The sequence below is a fragment of the Thunnus thynnus genome, chromosome 17 (assembly GCF_963924715.1).
Source record: "Thunnus thynnus chromosome 17, fThuThy2.1, whole genome shotgun sequence".
In the NCBI taxonomy this organism is placed as follows: Eukaryota; Metazoa; Chordata; class Actinopteri; order Scombriformes; family Scombridae; genus Thunnus; species Thunnus thynnus.
The window spans coordinates 18,801,476-18,822,958 of NC_089533.1; the positions used below are offsets into that span (position 1 = coordinate 18,801,476).

The 21,483-nt window shown below is 38.1% G+C and overlaps 2 protein-coding genes across 2 annotated transcripts; both read right to left on the reverse strand.

Annotated features, from left to right (window-relative positions):
* Positions 1-4,338: 4,338 nt before the first annotated feature.
* Positions 4,339-10,312, reverse strand: atp6v0ca (ATPase H+ transporting V0 subunit ca). Its single transcript, XM_067616504.1, has 3 exons — positions 10,053-10,312; positions 6,549-6,732; positions 4,339-5,572 (listed from the first exon to the last, which is right to left on the reverse strand). Exons 1-3 carry the CDS (start codon positions 10,129-10,131, stop codon positions 5,368-5,370), a joined length of 468 nt encoding a protein of 155 aa, XP_067472605.1. The 5' UTR covers positions 10,132-10,312; the 3' UTR covers positions 4,339-5,367.
* Positions 10,313-13,298: 2,986 nt separating this feature from the next.
* On the reverse strand, positions 13,299-20,694 carry ypel3 (yippee-like 3). The gene is made up of 5 exons (XM_067616164.1): positions 20,392-20,694; positions 18,936-19,054; positions 16,984-17,027; positions 16,168-16,276; positions 13,299-14,457 (listed from the first exon to the last, which is right to left on the reverse strand). Exons 2-5 carry the CDS (start codon positions 19,050-19,052, stop codon positions 14,368-14,370), a joined length of 360 nt encoding a protein of 119 aa, XP_067472265.1. The 5' UTR covers positions 19,053-19,054; positions 20,392-20,694; the 3' UTR covers positions 13,299-14,367.
* Between the last annotated feature and the right edge of the window lie 789 nt (positions 20,695-21,483).

Sequence of the window (21,483 nt, forward strand, 5' to 3'; positions counted from 1 at the left end):
CATCTACATCAGCAAAGCATATTAACATAAAAACGGTTATTTTATTCAATGTTTCATACCTTCACACTATTTTAACAATTGGGTGGATTCAGTTTTCTTTTGTCATGTGACTTTTCTCCATCTAAACTGCCTGTGAAACTTTATAGACAGATAGATAGATACTTTATTAATCCCAAAGGCAGTGGTTGATTTGTTAATTTTTAACAAGGGGGATGGACCAATGGGAGGGTTAGAGTTACCCTACTCCATCCCCCCTTTGTTAAAAAATAACACAGGGGTGGACTACAGGATTACTAGCTTAATCCTTGATAGTATAGTTGCAATTATAATTTTATAGAACTGTTATTAGGCTAAATACATATTTTGTGTAGGCTTATTCTTTTACTGGATGTGGACATTAAGCATTTTAATAATGCTTATTTTCAAAACACACTGTAGTTTTGATGGTATAAACTTCACCTTGAATTATGTAACTTTTGCAGATGAGCGTGGTGCGGTCAGTGTAGGTTAATTTCCTTAGTCACATTACCTGCTCCAAACATTTATAGTAAAAACTATATCTGTTGTCATGTCTCTACTACAATATTTAGTTACACAGGTGACTTGGTCTAGGGGTGTATTTTCAGCAGCACAGACACTACTGAATGATCATAGAAATATTATAGGAATATTATAGGAATACTACAGGCAGCAGTGTGTCTCTGTCGCTCTTCTGCGACTGCACCTTGCTACCTGTCACTTTGTGTGAGAGTTTATGGGCAACAATTTAGTGTAGAATTGGTATTTATAGTATATAGTTTAGAGAATATTACAGATCCAAGATGAAACTGACAGAAGGGTGGGTCTGAGAGAAAAAAGCGCAATAACAAATCGGTCCGCTACTTCAGCACCATGGACAGCACCATGGATTGATCAATACACAGCACAGTTTGGCTACTGATATTTCAGAGCCATGGTTGGGGCCACAGATTCTAACTTGCACGAACCTCAGTCAGATCAAGGATCAGTGAGTCAGGCAGACTAGACTAACATATTCAACTAAACAACCCCTCCACCCTTGCACTCTCTCTGTTACTAGGGAATGGAGAGGGGGGGTGGCAGATTCACAAGGAGCATACGATGCATTTTGGTCACTTTGCTAACAAGGGGGATAGCATCCGCCCTCATCCCCCCTCAAATCACCTACTGTCCAAAGGGAAATTAAAATGTTACAGCAGCCAACAATGAGATAAAAAAACACAATCTAAACAATGAGGTAATTACATAAACTATAAAATCAATTTTAGGGTCTTTACATTCAATTGATTCATTCTCATTTTTACATACAGTTACATTTTAAAAAAGGTTATTATATTCAGTGGTGGAAGAAGTATTTAGATGCTAAGTAAAAGTACCAATACAACATTAAAAAGAACTCAATTAGCATTAAAAGTTCTGCATTCAAAATATGGGAACAAAAATATTATGAGCAAAATATGCACAATGTATCTAAAGTAAAGGTACTGAGCTTATTATATAATATATTCAGTGGTGGAAGAAGTATTCAGATCATTCACTTAAGTGAAAGTGTCAATACTGAACCAAAGGCTGGGACTCAAATGCAGACACAGACTCAGTAGCAAGTTCAAAATCAGTCCTTTTAATCAGAGCAGTGTCGGTACACAGGGAAGCACATGAGGGCAGGAAGCGAAGGACCTGAAACGAGACAAGAGGTTAGTATCGAAATAAAACAGGAAGAACAAGACAGACCACTAGGAGAAACAAAAAGGTAACTTAACTATCCAGACGGGGTGTGACAGAAAGAAGCAATACACTGTAAACAAACAAGAAACAAACAAACATTCAACATTTTACTCAAGCAAAAGCAACAAAATATACTGAGTGTACTAAGTGTCAAAATTAAAAGTCCTCATCATGCTTCATGGCCCCTGTCAGCTTTGTATTATTATATTTGTGAATGATTATTGATGCTTATTATTGATGATTATTATTAGTAGTTTGAGGGATGCCTTGTATACATTTGGGTAGTCTTTATCTATAAAAATGCATCATATTTTATAAACTGTTCATGTGTTTTGTTTGTAAAATCCTAATCTGAGAAGTAACTAGTGATTATATCTGTTAAATTAATGCAGTGAGGTACCATGTAAAACAAATACCTGAACATTTTACTTAAGCACAGTCCTTTTCCACTAATTATGAGTTATTAACACATTGTAATAAGGGCTGTTTCATTCATCATAGGCCATCAAAATATATCGGTGCTGAAGAAATCAACAGATTCAGAAGAAAACATAAAATATGCTGAAATTAATGACCTATTAATTCAAATGTAAAATCTAAGGTGCTTATATTTGTACAACTGAATTTATGACTTTTAATGACAGAAATGTTACAAAATTAATGGATGTTAGCACCGTCTACTGACAGCTGCTTTTGTATAATGTGAAGATGAGATGAATCCACACTAAACTCCCAGATTTATTTTATTATCTTATCTTTATTTATTTATTATCTTATCTTGGTTTTTAAGAAAGCATGAAACCCTTTGGCCTTCCCTGTAACTTGTGTCCTAACACTGAACACCAAACTAGCTCAAAGTTAACATTTAACATTCTCCCAGTTGAAATTGCCCAGTTTGCATCATCAGCAGATATGTAGCTCAGAGGATCTGTTGACTGCATGTAAAGCTTGATACAGGCAGTGTGAATATATTTCAGCATCTTGTTTTGCTGTTTTTGTTTCTTAAAGAGGTTTTATTTTTACAGTGCTTCCATACGTGTTATTTTTTATCTTTTATGTTATTTTTGGGTAAATTACTAAGGTCAGTGTTGCTCTCGTGAACTGGATTTCTTCCAAAATGTTGACACTGCTTTGTGTGAGTTCAGAATAACAAGAACATTTCAATCAGCAGTCAGTCAACCTTTGTCACAATTTACTCCTCAAGGATTCATAACAACAGTATGTGTCATGAGCCATTATTTTTTCAGGTGCAGATTATCTGTGTGATTCACACTGATGGTGTATTCAGAGACATATCAATTAACAATTATATATATATATATATATATATATATATATATATATATATATATATATATATATCAATTAACATATCAATGTTAACAATTATTATTTTGTTACACATGAAGGTTCAGGCTTTAAAAAATAAATAAAGTTGCATTTATGGAAATATATTATGTCTGGGTCACTATTGCACATTGAGATGTAAAGAGTTGACTAAATATTTTACGTATCCATGTTAAAGAGTTGCACGTTGTTAGGCATGGAAAAAAGGCATTTTATGCAGTCATACACCACGGAACAATTAATTATGTGTGTTTGTGTATTTTTTATTTCACCTTTTGAACATTGTTGCTCAAAGGTCTGTGATTGATACAATCTACCCTCTGATGAGGGTGATGGAATTAACTGAAGACAGAGATCAAGAGAGCAAAGCACCAGATTATCGCTCTGACTGTATGTGTAGCATATCAACATATGTAGATGTTTGAATTAAAAAAATATATATTTAAAAAATCTCAGGAGTGAAAGAGGATATCTTAATACTTCAGTTGAAGGGGCAAAACAATTATCTGTGGAGAATAAAGAACTTTTGTGGCACTAAGAAAGTAACAACTTGACCTCTTATGAATTGACCAGTCACCAGTGACTTCTTACTGCTCACTGACAGCGGATTTATTCAGGTTATTTACCTTTTGTGGAGAGGGATAATCAAAAATTTTTGCAAATCTTATGAAACAGAAAGTTTAGTTTCTGTCAGATATTTGTCGTCATCAGGTAATGATTCACATTTTAGATGAGATACAATTAAGTCAACTAGTAAGCTTGATGCAAGAAGTTAGCAAGAGTAGAAAACAATACCTGAAAAATAAGCTGATGAATGATAAACTACAAATGTAAGTTTCTCACCACTGCAGTGACCCTACAAGAAATGATTCAGTTTCATAGAGAATGTTTGAATTTAGAGGAATGGTTGTCAAGAACACCACTGGTGTGAGATACAGGCTGCTGATTTTTATGTTATGTTTTACAAGAGTGATTGCAAATTTATTTGAAAATCAGATAAAAAAATAGGTTTAAAGGCAACACACTTATAATTTGTTCTTTTCCATTTTTGTCATAAAGAAAATGTTTTCTTTTGTCTGACCAGTGTCAGTGATCAATATATTGGCCAGTTAGTGTGAACAAGCTGTCAAATGTTGCACTTAAATTATACGTTTGAACAACCGAATGTTGTTCATCCTATTGATATATAAAGAACTTGAAGTTTCTCTTGACTTCTTTCTTTCAGACATAAAAAGCTTGACACTGATGTTCTGGAGGAGGTTGAGTTTTATTTGGAAATCTGACAGGCATGGCTGAACAGTGAGCTCTCATCTTAAACAAAAAAACCAAACAAAAACAAAAAAAACCAAGACAGCAGCACTACTGGTTAACAATACTAGTGTTTGAGAACTTCATATTAAACATAAATACATAAATACACTTGCACGCATTATGCACTCAGGTCATTCACACACACGCGCACTCACACACACACACACACACACACACACACGCACACTGTCAACTCCATGTCAACATGTGGACATCCTCCATTAATAATCACACTACATCCAGAGGAATTCCAAGCACTTTGAACAATGACCCACAGTGCAATTAATCTAACTATACACAGATAATTTATATATTTTTATGTATATAGGGTATTCAATAAATAGTATTCCATTTAGACAGTTTCATCAAGTCAAAATCTTCATAGCTTTCCATAAATAGTGAAAAAAAAAGAAAAAAAAAAAAAAGAAAAAAAGTCTTGACAGCTCCTCACCACGGTGATTCAAAAATGGTCCCCAAAAAGAACATGAAAAAATAAATACTAATGTGCACGATTCTTCGGCGGTCTCAAACGAGAAATGACAAAAACCACAAACGGAAAAACAAAAACTCAAAAGGAGGGGGATGGGCAGGGGGATAAACGTTGATACTCACACTCACAGCACAGACTGGTTACTACATTTACAAGGGGTGGAGTGACTCTGGACCACTGTACAGGTTAAGATCAGACAACAACATCAGGCAGACTGTCCACACATCATCCCACAACAACCAAAAACATCTTCATGCCCGTTCTGTACACATAGGACCTGACACAACTGGATGGCTTTAAACAATATGGATAGATCACATCTATTGAGGACAGAGCTGTCAAGTTGACCGCCAACATGTTTCTGTTGCCATCCCATCCTGCCAGACCCTCGGGGGTGTAATGGAAGTAGGTGAAAATCTCCTATTTGTTCTTGCTGCTTTGATGTGGAATGAATGAGATGATGTTGATGCACACACTTATTTTGTAGATAGGATGAGGGCCACGATGAGGCCGTAAAGCCCCAGGACCTCGGCGAAGATCAGGATCAGGATCATGCCCACGAAAAGCCGGGGCTGCTGGGCGGTGCCTCTCACGCCTGCGTCGCCCACGATGCCGATGGCGAACCCAGCTGCCAGACCACTCAGGCCCACGCTCAGACCAGCACCGAGATGCAGGAAACTCCTGTTGGAGAAAAAAAAAAAAAAAAAAACAAGAGAAAGGTGTAAGTTATCTGGGAAAGTGCTGCAATAAATTCTGATTCAATACTTTTGATTTTTGTGATCATTTACAGTACAAGAATTAGAATCAAGCCAGGCAAAGTCACTTCTCCGAAATCACTGTGACATTGCCAGGAAGCTAGCAGATAGTCCAGACTCCATTGCATTAAGCAAAGTTTTGATGTTAACAGTGAGGGGCCTAATGGTTCAACCACAAAGTCCCTGATTTGATTGTGTAGCCTTCCCAAATCTGCTCCTATTTCTCTCCCCTAATTTCCTGTTTGTATCTTTATTGTTACATTCAAATAAAGGCAAAAAAACCAAAAAATCTTAATTAAATATGAGTGACGAATCAAATGTGTAATTTAAGATTTACTCTAATGGTCTCCCAGAAGAAAATTTGGTTCATCAAGGCTGCCTGGGACATAAGTAATGTGAAAAGATCACTAATAGTGTCAAACCCTCTGAGATTCATTTTGGCTCTGTAGCCCACAGAGACTGTGAGGTTCAGACTCACTGTTCCCACCAAACACCGTCTAAAGCAAACTATCTGCCCAGCAAAACACAGAGAAGAACAAGACATAGCAAATGTACAGAGAAGAAGGAAGTTAATGAGGACACAGATGTTTTTGTCAGAGGCCTGTGAATATTGGACATATGATGATGATTTGACTTTTTGTTGAATCTCTTTGGGTTGCTTTTATGATTTAGCTTGACACAGCTTTATTGTTTTTTTTGTGTTTATGAGTTAAGGAAGTTGGAGGTTATGCTCATGAATGTAATTCAACTCAAAAAGCATACAAACTGTGTACAACATATGAAATAATGTGTCTCTCAATTTACTCAAATAACATCAGCAGAAATAAAATGCAAGTGTAAAAATAATTGAAATTGTTCTGATCAACTACTGTGACATGTTTGTTAGAAATGTTTAATCTTACTTGTAAAGGGAGACTCTCTCAGAGATGTTGTTTGCTATCAGCACAGCCACCACCAGCCCGTAGATGGCGATGATACCGGCCATGACCACGGGGATGATGGACTTCATGATGAGCTCTGGCCGCATCACAGACATGGCAGCAATGCCTGTGCCGCTCTTCGCCGTTCCATACGCTGCTCCTAATGCTGAGTAAGAGAGAGGAGAGATCCTGTTAATTCAGCAGTCCAGCTCGGTCAGTGTTAAATCTTCACGTACGAATGATTCCTGAAGGCAGAGAGGTTTCATGTTTAACTCAAACCGGACACGTTATGGCTTCAAATTGTGCTGAGTGAGAATAGTCAGTTATGTGACTATTCTCGTGACTTGTGCCACAAATGTTCGCTTCTCCAGATGTCTCCCTCTCTGCTCTTCTGTCACCTGAGGTTTCACTGATGTCTGGTCTGCTTCATTAATGCTGCACATCACTGTTACAGTTTATTGTATTACCTTTGCAATCTGAAATAATATATAATAATACTGTAGCCCTGCAATAATCTCATTTTGTGAGGCTTAATACGATCAGTTTGTGTTGACACCGTGTTACAGACGTATTGACTGAACCTTATCTGGCTACACAACCTGCATTACATGTGGGGAGGATTCAACTCCTGCAGTCATTAATCCACATACACATCACTCAACACAGGATAATCAATGATTGACCAGTATCTATGCTTCAATATAAAAAGAAATTTAGACAATCCATAGTGTTCAGCGCCTTTCTTTGACACGTGGAGAGCAGAAATCTGACATGACTCTGCTAGTCACATGCACTGAGCTGCTCTAAATGTAGGATGTTACCTGCTTAACATGAAGACCCGCTGAGAGTGAATTAATAAATAAATCACAAAACACTGCTTACATCCTTTCTCACTTGCTACGGTGGGTGTGTTGACACTTAGCTTATAAGCAATTGTTAATAAGCATTGTGTAAAAAAAAGCAACAAAACACTTTCTCCTACAATTTTCACGGCTTTGCACTGACCGACGCTTCTCTTAACAATCAGAATCTTATCAATTTCAATAATGGTTTCCTTATATTTTCTGCAGTTCTTATTCACATAATGTTAAATTGCATCACGGATCAATTCCATCCTGTCTGGTTACCCACAGTGCCTCGAGAGGCTGTATAAATAAATGAATAGAGGTATCCTTTATATAATGAAAAGAGGTGGACATCACGTTTCTGTCCGACGGGTCTTCAGCCTTACACAGCTGTCAGCTATTAGATGCTTGATCGAGTTGCTTCGAGTGTTTTCTGAAGTGTCAGCTTTCTTATCCTCTCTCCTAAACATTAAAAGCGTTTCCACTCCAGGCAACCGTCACCCCAAAAAATCCCGGAATGACTCCATCAAACTGCTGCCATGACAGTACAACAGCACCCACAGAGATTTTACTGATATATGGGTGTAACTTTTTTCTGATTCAAAGCTGTACAGCCCAAATTATACTCCTGGATCAAGATGTCGCTGTACCAGCCTGCTCCATTTGGTTATTACACTACCTAAATGAGAAACATGACAGTTCGAGCAGAACAAAATGCGTGCAGGATAGTCCTAACATGTAGTCGACACTGAACAGGTAATACATAAGCTGCAAAACACACAGTTCTGGCACAGGCAGTAAGACGCTTCAACAAAAAAAGCCTAAGTCCGTTTTTAGCCCTGCAGTAAATTAAAACTAAATTACATTTCATATCTTAAATTAAAATTGTACGAGTCCAGTTTGTCACAGCAAGACGGACAAACTCCAAAAAAGGTGTCACCTGACGTCGTCATCATCAATTCAAGCCAACTCTGATTTCCTCATTATGGAGATTGTTGTCTTTATCTACATACAACTGACATCACATGACTTAGCTGCCTTAAAATCTCTGTAAGATTATACTGTAAATTCAGTTTTGGGCAGGGGCTGATTTTACCATTAGGCGAGGTGGGCAACTGCCTGGGCCCCTCAACTAAAAGGGCCCCAAACAGCTATAGTTTTATTATGATGCTTAGATATGAAAAATATTGATTTATGTTAATATTCTAACTCATTGCACCCTAAAATAACTTACAAAAGGCCCACAAAGCACTTAAAAAATATGTAACTGTATATTACTTACTTACTGTGTACTTGTACTTCAGAGGAAAACATTCAAACAGATTTTACTCAGAAAATATAACAATTATAATATGATGCCTTATTATTCATTAAATTGTCCAGCATAATATAAAATTGTTAGAATTAAAAGCTCCAACTTGAATAGATGTTAAGTAAATTAACGCACATTTTGCTGATAATTCCTCTCGTTCACTTTAAAGGTGCAGTCTGTAGGATTTAGTGGCATCTAGTGGTGAGGCTGCAGGTTGCAACCAACTTAACACCCCCCTCCTCTTATAAGCATGTAGGAGAACCTACAGTGGCTGTGAACTTGCGAAAAAAAAGGTCCTCTCTAGAGCCAGTGTTTGGTTTGTCGGTTCTGGGCTACTGTAGAAACATGGCAGTGCAACATGGCGGGCTCCGTGGAAGAGAACCCGCCCCCTATGTAGATATAAAGGGCTCATTCTAAGGTAACAAAAACACGATTCTTATTTTCAGGTGATTATACACTAATTAAAACATACTAATGAATGTTATATTCCATTTCTGCCAAGTCCGTTCTGCTAGATGCCACTAAATTCTACAAACTGGTCCTTAAAATAAAAATCTGAATGCAGGACTTTTACTGTGTGGTATTAATAGTTTTACTATTAATTACTTCTAAAAAAGTACATCTTCTAATACTGCCAATACGAAACATTTCCCAGTTAGATAAACGGTAAGAAGTAAAGCAAGACTAGATTTGTCTGGGGCCCCAAAATCACTAAATCCGCCCCTGGTTTATGTTCCCTCTGTGACAGACTGGGTGTATCCTGCACGCTAAACACAGACGGTTATGAATGAATGAATGGATGGATGGATGGATGGATGGACGGATGGGATTATCTATTTTCTCACAGTGATGTTTAGGCCACGATGCTGGTTCATTCTCAGCAACAACAAAAAATCGTATTTCTCTTATAATAATGTGGATCTGGCCTCTCCTGTGCTGCAAAATAAACCCCCATGATGACAGATTAGAGACTGGCCTCTGCCTTGTTGTTACCTCGGTGAGGGTCTGCGTCACCGACATGCAACCACCAGACAACAGCATTAGAGCTGGATATGATGAAAAAAAAAACAAAAAAAACAACAAGCTGGTGAGGAGCTAAAAATGGTCAGCAGCGTGATGTCGGTGGAGACCTTCCCCACGCCTCTGACTCGCATCCCTGGCAGGTGCGTGAGCCGTGACCGCCTCAGCTACAAGCAACAACGTTTAACCAACGAGAGCTCACTGCTGTCATATATATGTCTAAATATATATAGACATATATATAATAATAATAATTCATCATTATAGCAGTAACCCGGGGATGTGAGATGAAGAAGCTGCTGTAGTTACCGCTGAAGACCATGGCCGCAGAGGCTCCCATCACGGCGAAGAAAGGCGAGTACTCGGGGCTCTCCTCAGCAGAAGACATTCTCGCACTTTTCACGGGGAGATACAGCTACAAAGCAGGCTGTCTTATTTTATTTTGAGTTTGCCCTTTTCCCACCGTCAGCTTTGGACAGATTAAAACACCGAGAGAGGGGGAGCAACAACGTCTCTGTCAGCAAAGAGCACCGGTGGAGAAGGGGGGAAAATGGCGAAACGGAAAAAGTCACATGACCAACCATCTCGGAAGGATCCATCTGTGCGGACTCGGGGGTGCTCGACACAAACAGGGCTTAAAATATCTAACCCTTGTTGTTTATCGCACCGTAAAATAATTGTAGAAATTATTCTGGTTTGACATTGGTTTTCACAGCGGTTACATATGACAGGAGTTTGTAACACCACTATATATAATGTGAGTAGTTTATACAATATTTGTATTGTGGTATGTTCTGCTGCAAGTGCACAGCCTGCAGTTGAAACGCTGGTAGTCATTACACGCTGGCGTATTAAATATTAGGTGTCAAATAGATATTAGAACAATAAACCACAAACACTTGAGTTTTCTTGATACATAAAAAAATACAACAACAAATTAATATTATAATCTAGAGGCCACAAAATAACAGAGTCGTGTCAACACCCAGCATACATGTCTCCATCCTCCTGTCTGAATAAGACAGTATGTGCTTGATGTATGTTGTTCTCTCAATGGAAACATCATTTAAATCAACATTAGACAGCGTCCAGGTGTCAAACAAACTAAAACTGGCCTGACTGTTTAACCTGGACGCACATCCTCCGGCAACCTTTGTCAAGGTGACACTGAAATAGAAATGGGTGTTTTTGATGTCAGCTAAAGGGACATTTCACCTCAAAATTCACCTCAGAACATTTTTTCCCTTCTTCTGGAAAGATTTTAGAGCATTGCCCGGATGTAGTCTTGTGCTTTTTTTAGTTTATTTACATTTTTACCAGATCATATTTTCTTAACACAATTTAGTGTCCTAAAATGTCTATTTTCTCAACAGCATCCCTAAGGGAGTCTTGATGGTTATCGCAGTTGGCTGTCTACATCATTATCCTGAGAGGAGGGAGGTATTTTGTGTAAGAACAACATGCCATAGTTTATGTCTCTACCTGTCTCCTGGAAATTTATCTTGTCCAGTTTGCATCTTTCAAAACACTTTTTTTTTGTTAAAGTTTACCATATAGTCAAAAAAGATTCAGTATCATCAAACTGAGAGATAAGAGCTCCGGCAAAAGGCTTTTTATATAAAGATGCATCACTATATTCCAGTGTATTACACTAGAAAATTGTTTACTGTTTTGTTTTTTTGTTGTTTGGCAAGGCACTAAATCCTCACCTGCTTATTAATAATTAACCAAACATAACAGATGAATATAGGACTAAATTAAATGCAGATGGGAACATTGTAAAGGAAAACGTTATTCCACAAGCGTTATGATGGATTAAAGGAAAGCTTTGAGGATAATAGACTGAGATAATCAATAAGTCTGTATACTGGAAATAGAAAATATATATGCATATCATTGATACTCTACCAATTTTATAATCTTTATTTACATTCATTTGTTTTGCAAGTTTGAGTTTTTTATTCCCAGACTCCAGCAGTATTGTCCACAATACTAATTATACTCATGTCACATGTCATTCCAACTACCTTCCAGCTCCAACACTTATATGAGACTTATCAGGGTTTTAAAAAAAAAAAAAGTCTAAAATGTTAAATTCAAGTTTTCAATTTCTTTTTTGTTCATTAGTTTCCCCCAGTTGGTGTCTTGGATATGTCTGTAACTCAAGCCCCAAAACAGGAAAACACTTTTGCATTTCCCCAAACATCTATAAATTCAGTATACTGGGGTACAAAGGACATGTACCGTGCAGCATAGTAGACCCTCTGCATGCTGCAACATATTACTGAGGATCAAACAAGAAAACGTTGGAAATCATTATTTTTCTTGTTTAAAGTTTCTCTCATTAACTAAGTCCTCTGGTTTCCTCTTTAGCAAACTAGCTCAACTGTCTCATGCAAAAGTAGATTTTTGTGGAGTGAAAAATGAAAGCAGAGCAGACAGCTGAAAATGTTCTGCACACACATGACTGTCAGCAGCCTCGTTACCCGTGTGATTAAAAAGAGCTATTGGTTCTGGTCAGAGTTCATTCATGTGACTTGTTCTAGCTCCAAGTAATCCCCATTTCCTTACTGTAAGAGAAGAATACGTATTATTTTCTATATGAGTTGTCACATTTATGTAATCCTCATAATTACTGCTTTGTTGTCTGAGTATAATGGCCTGTTGTGAAACACGTTTAGTGCACCGCAAATCCTAAACTTGAATTTTAAGATACATAAAAGGACTTTCTTTTGTTGTGCTGTCTGTGCTTTGCGAACATTAAACAAGTTGAATAAAATTAATATTGCAGCAAATAAACTCAGTAAATGGAGAGATTACAGAATAATATTTTGTTTTTGTCTACTTTTGTTGTTTGTGCAAGACACAGAATTAACATTTTTATAATCCACAAATTAGGGATTTTCTCAGTAAATTCATTTTCTAACAGACAGAATGGATTTGAGAAAATACCAAAAACCTGGAAATATTTTACATATAATTACATATTCTAATAATGTTAGAATAATTAATCTATAGATTGTTTATATAATGTTTTAGTTTATTTCAAGCCCTGCTTGAATTATTTGCTGTAGCCTATTAACCAGCACAGTATCTAGCACATTGATAAATAGTATGAACATATTAAGTTCTAATATATTTTAAAGTACAAATATTTCTACAATCTAACAGTACCTACATCACCATCTGCTGGCTGAGTTACAGACTAGTCAAAGCTCTGTGTTGGATTTCTTCCTGCCTGTAAATGAGAGCTCTGCTAACATAAATGAAGGATGATTTCATCAGAAATTACAGTTGAAACAAACTTCAAAAGTTGCTTTCAACACAGTTTCCTCATATCCATCAGCAAATTTCTCATTAAAAAGGAAGTTAAAAATCATACTGAAAGTTTTGGTAATCAGACTGTCATTTGGAAAAACTCCCCTTTACTCAAACATCTCTATTCTTTAAAAACTATTTGAGTAACTAAAGAAAAGTACGTTGTATGTGGGAAATAGAGCCAAGTTAGTCAAATTACATATATATCACAAGCAAAAGAAAACTGCGCTATACATGTTACAGACACACTGTATTTTAATGAAAGATCAGGTTAAAATTATACACTTTAATGAAAGAAGCAGACATTAAAAATCACCATAAATATGCTACATAATCCTAATCACAACTGAGTAAATGTATCTGTAAGGGCAGCTCAGTGTTAGGTTATACACAAACACATGGAGGATAGATCCCATCAGCATGAAGTAAAACTGTGCAGTGGAAACTCTAGATGTGAACCCCAGACTAAACACCGTCCAGCTTACGACACCTCTCTCTCTCTCTCACACACACACACGCACGCACACCCACACACACACACGCGCACACACACCCTCTCTCACACTAAAATGTATACCTACAAGCAGAACACACTCATAGTCCAGCTGTATGAATTCTTGCAGGATACTTTCGGGGGCTTTAACATTACTAATTCAACACCCTGATTGCTTTTGGCAAAATATGAACAAGTGTTACAGATCTGACAATAAAAACATCAATTTCATTGATAGATAATTAAAAAGAACAAGCCCTCCCACTGCTCTAAGCGTTCCCATACCCTTGGATCACTGGAAATAATCTATGGGGTAAACTACTTTACTCAGTTTGGGCCAGATACGTCTAAGTGTGCACCTTAAACTCTAAAGGAAAACCCAAATACTTGTTGAAGAATGTCATATTATTTGACTTGCACCGGCCTCACCGCCACAGAGCGAGACTGTTTTAAGTGGTCGCTGATATCACTCAAACACACGCTTAAAAATCCGACGTGCACCCACACGTGCCTTTGTGACTACATCTCCCAGTCTTTCACACACAAACCCTGCACTCATTCACTCCATGTCCCAGCACAACTAGCAATTGGGATAGCAGTATCAGCAAATGTGTTGTCGTGGCTGCCGGAGACACATGAAGAACAGAAAAAGATAAGGCATCACATGCTATTCTTGGCAAAGCCGTACGAAGTGAAAGTGTGGCACAGCGATGGCTCGTACGCGGGATGAGGAAGCTACACTTGGAACCCTTGTAAAGTCGAAGGGGATGCAACTTTGAAAAAGTCATGATGAAAGATGGAGATTTTCCCCTCTCAGTCCCAGCCGTTGTCCTTTATCATGTGGGACAGCTCGATGATGTACTTCCCTTCCTTGTACTTCTGACTCAGTTCAAAGGCCTGTTCCTGCAGAGGGGAGGTGCATTTGAGTTGTTAAAAGTCAAAAAAAAAAGTCAGACTTATACCACAGTTATTTAATTTTCTCATCTTTCTTTGAACTACCAGAATAGGTTTGAATTTCAGAGTGGTCTTTACACTTGATGCTTTCTTCATTTTCATTTCATTTTTTAATTGAAAAGATGTAAACACAGTCTCCCTAGGATATGGAACATTAAACAGCAAACATTAATGCATAGTTACTTTTTATGTCATTTGAAAAAATTAGGAGGCAGCGGCAGCCCTGGTATCACAACTGGAGGACTGTAGACACTGCTCTGAATTGTCAGGATTATCAGACATTGTGTGAATGGGTAAAATGTTATTTCCTGTGTGCAGTACGTGGCGCTGGAGATGACGTATTAGAAATTGTGTATACATTTGATGAACTATGTGTCATTTAGGCTTCACTTCCCGTTGCCTATAGGAAATACTACATAAGTGGAATATTAATGCAGCGATACATTTACTAGAATACAACTGACATGTATATACATTTTAATGAATATGTAGGCGATAACTATCCCTTCCTGTGTCCACCATGTGGCGCTAGAGAACACCCAGTAACTAATACGTCATGTTGCTGTATATCATGTATAGACCACACCATGTACATTCAAAGTAAATAGGATGATGTTTATCACATAAGGCTGACTTCCTGTTGCCAGTAGGCGGTGCTACACAAGTGGGTCAGTTTCCATAGTGTGAAATGTAATTAAGAGATGGCCGTTTAGGGGAACTGTGGAGGTCAAGATGAGATCTGGAAGACCAAGAAAACTCTCAGAGGGAACTGCTCGTATGCTGATCAGAAAAGCAAATCAAAAGCCTCCATTTGACTGCCAAAAAACCTGCAGGAAGATTCAGCAGACTCAGGAGTGGTGGTGCACCGTTCCACCGTGCAGCGACGCTCACACAAACAAGACCTCCATGGAAGAGTCAGAAAACCTTTCCTGTATCCTCATTAAAATTCCAGCATCAGAGGTATGCTACAGACGTGCTGTGGACTGATGAAGTTAAAATAGAGCTCTTTGGCCACAATTAGCAAAGGTGTGATTGGAGAAAAAAAGGAGCAGCATTTTGTGAAAAGAATCCCTTTCCAACTAAATTAAGCATGGAGGTGGATCTATCATGCTTTAGGGGTTGTGTTGCAGCCAGTGGCACAGGACACACTGCTGTACATGCAAGACGGCCCAAGAATATTGTGGAACTAGAAGAGTTTTGCAAGGGAGAATGGGAGAAAATCCCAAATACTTGAACTGAAAGACTTTTAACTGGCTACAAGTGTTTGCAAGCTGTGATATCTGCCAGAGGGGGTGTTACTAAGTACTGAGTATGTAGGGTGCCCCAACTTTTGGACATGCCACAATGATGGGTTTTTTTTTAAATTTTTGTTCAATATATGACATAAACGTAACTATGCATTGATGTTTGCTGCCAATATTTTGTGTGTTTTATGTTCCATATCTTGGAGAAGCTTCATTTACATCTTTTCCATTAGTAAATCACCAAAATATGTTATTTGTCAAGGGTGCCCAAACTTTTGCATACAACTGCATGTGGCACTGTGCTTCACGTGTCCTCTAACATTTGAAACTATTGTCTTTATTCCTGTAATCTGCAACAATATCAAAATAAGCGTAATGGTAAACAAACCAGCATCTTATGTGCAGGTGTACTTACATATTTCCAGCCCAGTGTGGTGTGGCAGTTTTCACAGTAGATGTCGGCAACTGCGTGAAGTCCTGTGAGCAGCAGCCTCTCCTCCGCAGGACCACAGCCAACGTTCACCCTGAAACCAGACAACCCAGTCGTCAAACAACAGCTCCTCTCTGATTTATGGGGGGCTTCGTGATGACAGGACAGACGCCACTTTTACAAACACTACAAGTTCTTTTAAGGGAGATAAAAAAAAAGGACTTAAGTTCATGAAACAGTCATGGGAAAGGCCCTTTTCCAACAATACAGTGTTTCAGAGTTCCACCTAAACAGATCAAGGTTTAAATTTAATAGATGCTGATGAATTTTAGATTAAGTGCTGAACTAACCATGACTGGGGGCCCTCAATGGCCTCAGATCTTACAGTTAGAGCCTGACCTACTAACCCAGGAGGATCATGACTAACATGAACTCACCAACTTCAAGGTCCACTCTATAGCAAATCAAATCATCTGTTGACAATGAGGTTTGTGTAAACATGTCTAATTCTAGGAATTTGATGTCAGGGAGAGCTATTTCAGTGATAATATGCTGGCAAAACAATAAATTCACTTATTTCTGTATCTACAATGTATAAAGATACTTATTCTAATCTGAAAAGACTTGCTATTAGTGATTCATATTTCAGTAATGTCTTTGGAAAGAGGTGACGGTAATTCTAACACTAACTGCCTGAAAATTGCTTTAGGATGCATGAATCATGATCAACAACACGACTGGAAACCAGAGATAAGAATAGTCACGTAATTGTGTGGTCAAATTTTAAAACAAAATACTCACACGGAGTTGAAGAGGTAAGCTCGTCCCTGACTGCCTTGGAAAGACTAGGAGACAGAAGAGAGGAACGCTTGATATACAGATCACAAACACAACATGATATTTACTGCGATTTTTCCAAGACTTACATAAAATTACATTAAAACACAAACAAAGCGGCATTAAAAAGTAGTGACAGTCTATTTGGCCTTATTTAAAATGGATATTTCAGTGGGAATGAAAGAGTTGTGTTAAGTTCTCTTTTTGGCCAGAGATGCTCTGAAGCGGCTGTCTGATGGGAGTAGCTGAAAGGAGCGGTGAAGGAGGTGTGAAGGGTCGTCAGTGATTAAGTCTGCCCTTCTTTTTTACTGCGTGACTCTTAAGGTCTGAGAGTTTGGTTTGAGTGGTGATGGTAATTTTGGTTGCACACTTGATGATTCTTGTGAGTTTTTTCTTGTTTTTCTCTGTGAGGAAGTTGTACCAGGATGAATGTGAGGACTGATTCGATGAGTGACCAATATACTGCTGTTAAAATGTCCTGTCAGACATTAAAACCTTTCAGCCTCCTCAGATGAAACGTGCGCTGTTGGGCCTTTTTTGTAGGCCACGTCTGCATGTTGTGTGAGGGACAGGTGGTGATCTCAGTGCTCAGGTGCTTAACACTAGAACCACCACAGGTAAAGTGTATGTCAATGTGTCTTAATAAAATATTTATGACTTTTCCTAAAATAATGTTATGTAGCAGCCCTATCGTTAAAAGTAGTGAAGATGAATCCAGATTAAAAAACATGGGTATTTATACCTATTACCGCCACCGATTAAAATTTACCCCTATATGAAATGTATTTATTTCCACTCAGTTCATGTTTAAACATTCTGAGTTGCTAGGCAACGGCATTCATTAGAATGTGTGATCTGACAACTACGTCAAGTCATAATTAAATGATAAAATGAGCAGAGGAGAATGACCTGCAAAAAACCTTCGACAAGTGCCTGAAGTGCAGGAAAGCTGTCTGTGGAAAATTCACAGTCGAGGTGCTGAATGTCTGCTAGAAGTGTGTTTGAGGGACACATATAATCAGATGTGTTCAAATTAAGATGGTTTAGCCTACACACAAATGTTAATTGTCTGTAAAACTTATTTTTAGTTCATTGATTATTCTTTCATTTTTGTTTTGCCATGTTACTGTTTGTTGTTTTTAAGCTTTTTAGCCTAATTTGCCCGTTGCCTTACTCTGTGTTCATGAATGAAACATCAAAAGAGAAAAATATCTTATAAATTTAAAAAAGCTTTAATGGTTACCTCAAGTTTCTTGGTGATGTTCTCTTATTCACACATTGTTGAAATGCCTAAATTAACAATTGATTAGGTGAAATTGTGCACTCGATTTTGTCATTTGTCAACTATGTTGTGACATTAAATCACCCATAAGTGCGGTGGTTGTTAATTGTTATTATTATGGCTCATTATTGTCAGTTTGTGGTATTTAGGCTACTTTGGTAATATAAATAGCATGGGTTATCATATTATGTGATGAATGTTCTTTTATAATTATATCACACCACCCAAATATGCAAATATTTTCTTCTAATATCCATTTTCAGTGTCATTTTAGACTGAATTATACTGACAGCTATGCAAAGAGATTAGTGTTCTTAAAGATACTTAGATTATACAACAAGACAAAAACACAGGTGACGATTAAACAAAACTTATTTTGTGACTTTAGACATTCCTTTGTGAAGACAATGCCTAAATACAATAACAGAGTATATCTTTTAGTATTAGAAATGCGATAGCCAGGTGCACAGGTAAATTTAACCGTCAGCGACCTCAGGAGCTTTTAGTGTTAAAGATCTCAGGTGTTTCATGTCAGTCCAGTTTTCTCAGTCCCGCCTATTTTCTAATCAATGTGAGAACAAAAGAGCCAACTGAAATGATTATCTACAACAAAAGGGCGGCAGTATATACTGACCTTGGAGATAAGATCGTCATGGTTGGCCAGATGGGCGCGGCAATGCACACAGCTGTAACGACGGTGGCAGGAGTCCAGGTAAGCCTGGAATGTCTTGGCTTTTGTCAGCTTCACCATGTCTGAGGAGGAAGACAGCAGGATGCTTCTTTATTGTTGTGCATGGTGTTAGGGATGCAGGGACACAGGCTGTGCTTCCTGATACATACAGATCAATCAGGTGCTGGGCTGGTTGCTCTCCTTTATTATTTTGATTAACTTTATCAGCAAGCAAGTCAAGAACATGAGTCACAGAGAGGGTTTACAACTTTTACCACCTTTAATTATAGCAATATGACACTGCAAAACTTCATCCGAATGTAACCTGAGCTGACCTATGTCTTAAAACTATAAACTATAGTGGTGTAAAAATCAGGCCATTAACTGATCAGACAAGGAACTTTTGCTTTTGTCAAGCAAATTATCTGCTTGTCACAGCATTTTATAGACCAAGTTGATTAAAGGAATAAATGAGACAAAACATTATATATACAGTATATAAGGAATAAAACGCCCATTTCAACCTGGAAAAGAAAAAAGGATGAAAAGTTAAATATTAATTAGATAAAAAGTACTCATGGTAAGTAATCAACATCATACAGTATGTCAAGATTACAACTGTTTTAGGTCAAAGTCAAAGGTCAAAGTTTACTTCCTAATAATTCAAATTTATAAGGTTTGACTAACTACCACATAACTTTGACTTAAAAGTAGAAATGTATAGTCATAGATTAAACAAAAAAAGTTAATTCATTTAGACTTCTGTTTTAATAATTCTGCCTATGTTTCACTGGATTATGATTTACTACAAGTATTTTTGTTTTTGTTATTTTCACAATTCATCCATTTTTTTTTTCTTTTCTGGGCAGAACTGGACTTCCATAAAAGTAGACGTGAATGTATATTGACAGTGACTGAATTGCAGCCCTTCTAAACAAACAGCCTAATTGTGCTGTGCTCATGTATCTAATCTATTCACATCTTTCTGTCACTATTCAGAAACAGAGGCGGCACATAATAACAGTAACATTTGACAAAGCATGTATGCTCACAAATTGACTAAATAGGTTGAGTGATAGATTGGTTAGGACACATTTTTTTTATCACGTAGCTTGCTTCCTAGTTCATTACAGTTTGCACAAACAATCCTCTCCTCTCCTCGCTTCATTAAATGAAACCAGTAACCCAAATTCAGGCCCCTGGCAACGTGTGCTGCACCGTTTCTGTACTTTCCAGCACCGGTCACCGTCCATCAGTCGCTACATAACGACACACAAACGGCCTGAACACATCTGTCAGCTGCAGGAGGACTCGGCCCCACTAGCTCTGACCTAGCTTTGCGTGTTATTACAGCACTGTCACAACATGCCGCAGCTAACAGCAGCTCAGATGCGCAATGCAGGATATTCCCTGGACTCACCTGATAATAACCGAGGCTCTTCACAGACGGTCTACTAAGCATCCGATGAAAGCAGGTATGTGGTCAGTTTTAGGCTCGGTGCAGCAGTCGACCACGCCGCGCTGACGGCTCGGACAATAAAGACGAACACAGACAGCCTCCGGTTTGTGCAGTGGACTCAGTCTTTACCCGCGTTTCTGTCTTTTTTTTAACGTAAAACCAGCTCTCAAAGTTCCTCCGCGGCACTTCGTTGAAACGGGAGCAGGAATCTGACAATGCTGGCAGGCTGACAGGGTTGTGTGCGGCGGCCCCGGCGGGACGAAAATGTGGTTTGTTTATGAAAACACGCAGAGGAGGAAGTCTGAAACGCGTCAGTGAGTGCAAAACAAATCCCCATCGACCAATCAGAGCCCCGCAGTGACGTCTAGAATGTGGGTCAACCAATCAGATTCGACTTCACATGAGCTCTTTATGGCTATCAGCTCGGTTGCTGGTACAGCTTCATAAATGCAGTTAATAGGTTATCATTTCCTGCCTGTGGTTTTGGGATAAATTTCTCACAGTAGACTCGCTGTAGACTGTGACTGACCGACTGAACAAGTATTTGCGGTTATGTGAGAGAATTCAGGAAATGTTTTATTATCCTTGGACAGGACAGGAGGGATGGGGAGAGTTTTGTTGCTGTGGTTTCTTGATTTATTCGCATGTCTGACTTGACGTTGCGTGTTTGCTTTCCTCATCAGTGCATGTGGAGGCCTGTAGCCAGGATCTCAGAAACGCTGAGGGGCAAATTCCCCGAAGACACTTCTACTAACCCATAAACTATCTGTAAAGTTGTCTTAGTGTTTTAACAATCACAAAATGTCACATTTTTTAGACTCTTTTAACCAGAGCTGCAACGATTAGTTGATTAATCGATAAGTTGCCAACTATTTTGATTAACAGATTCATCATTTTGAGTCATTTTTCCAGCTTCTCAAATGTGAATATTTTCTGTTTTCTTTAGTCTTCTGTGACTGTAAACTAAACATCTTTGAGCTGTGGACTGTTGGTCAGGACAAAACAAGACATTTTGGGTTTTGGGAAACAACTAATCAAGTAATTGATAATGAA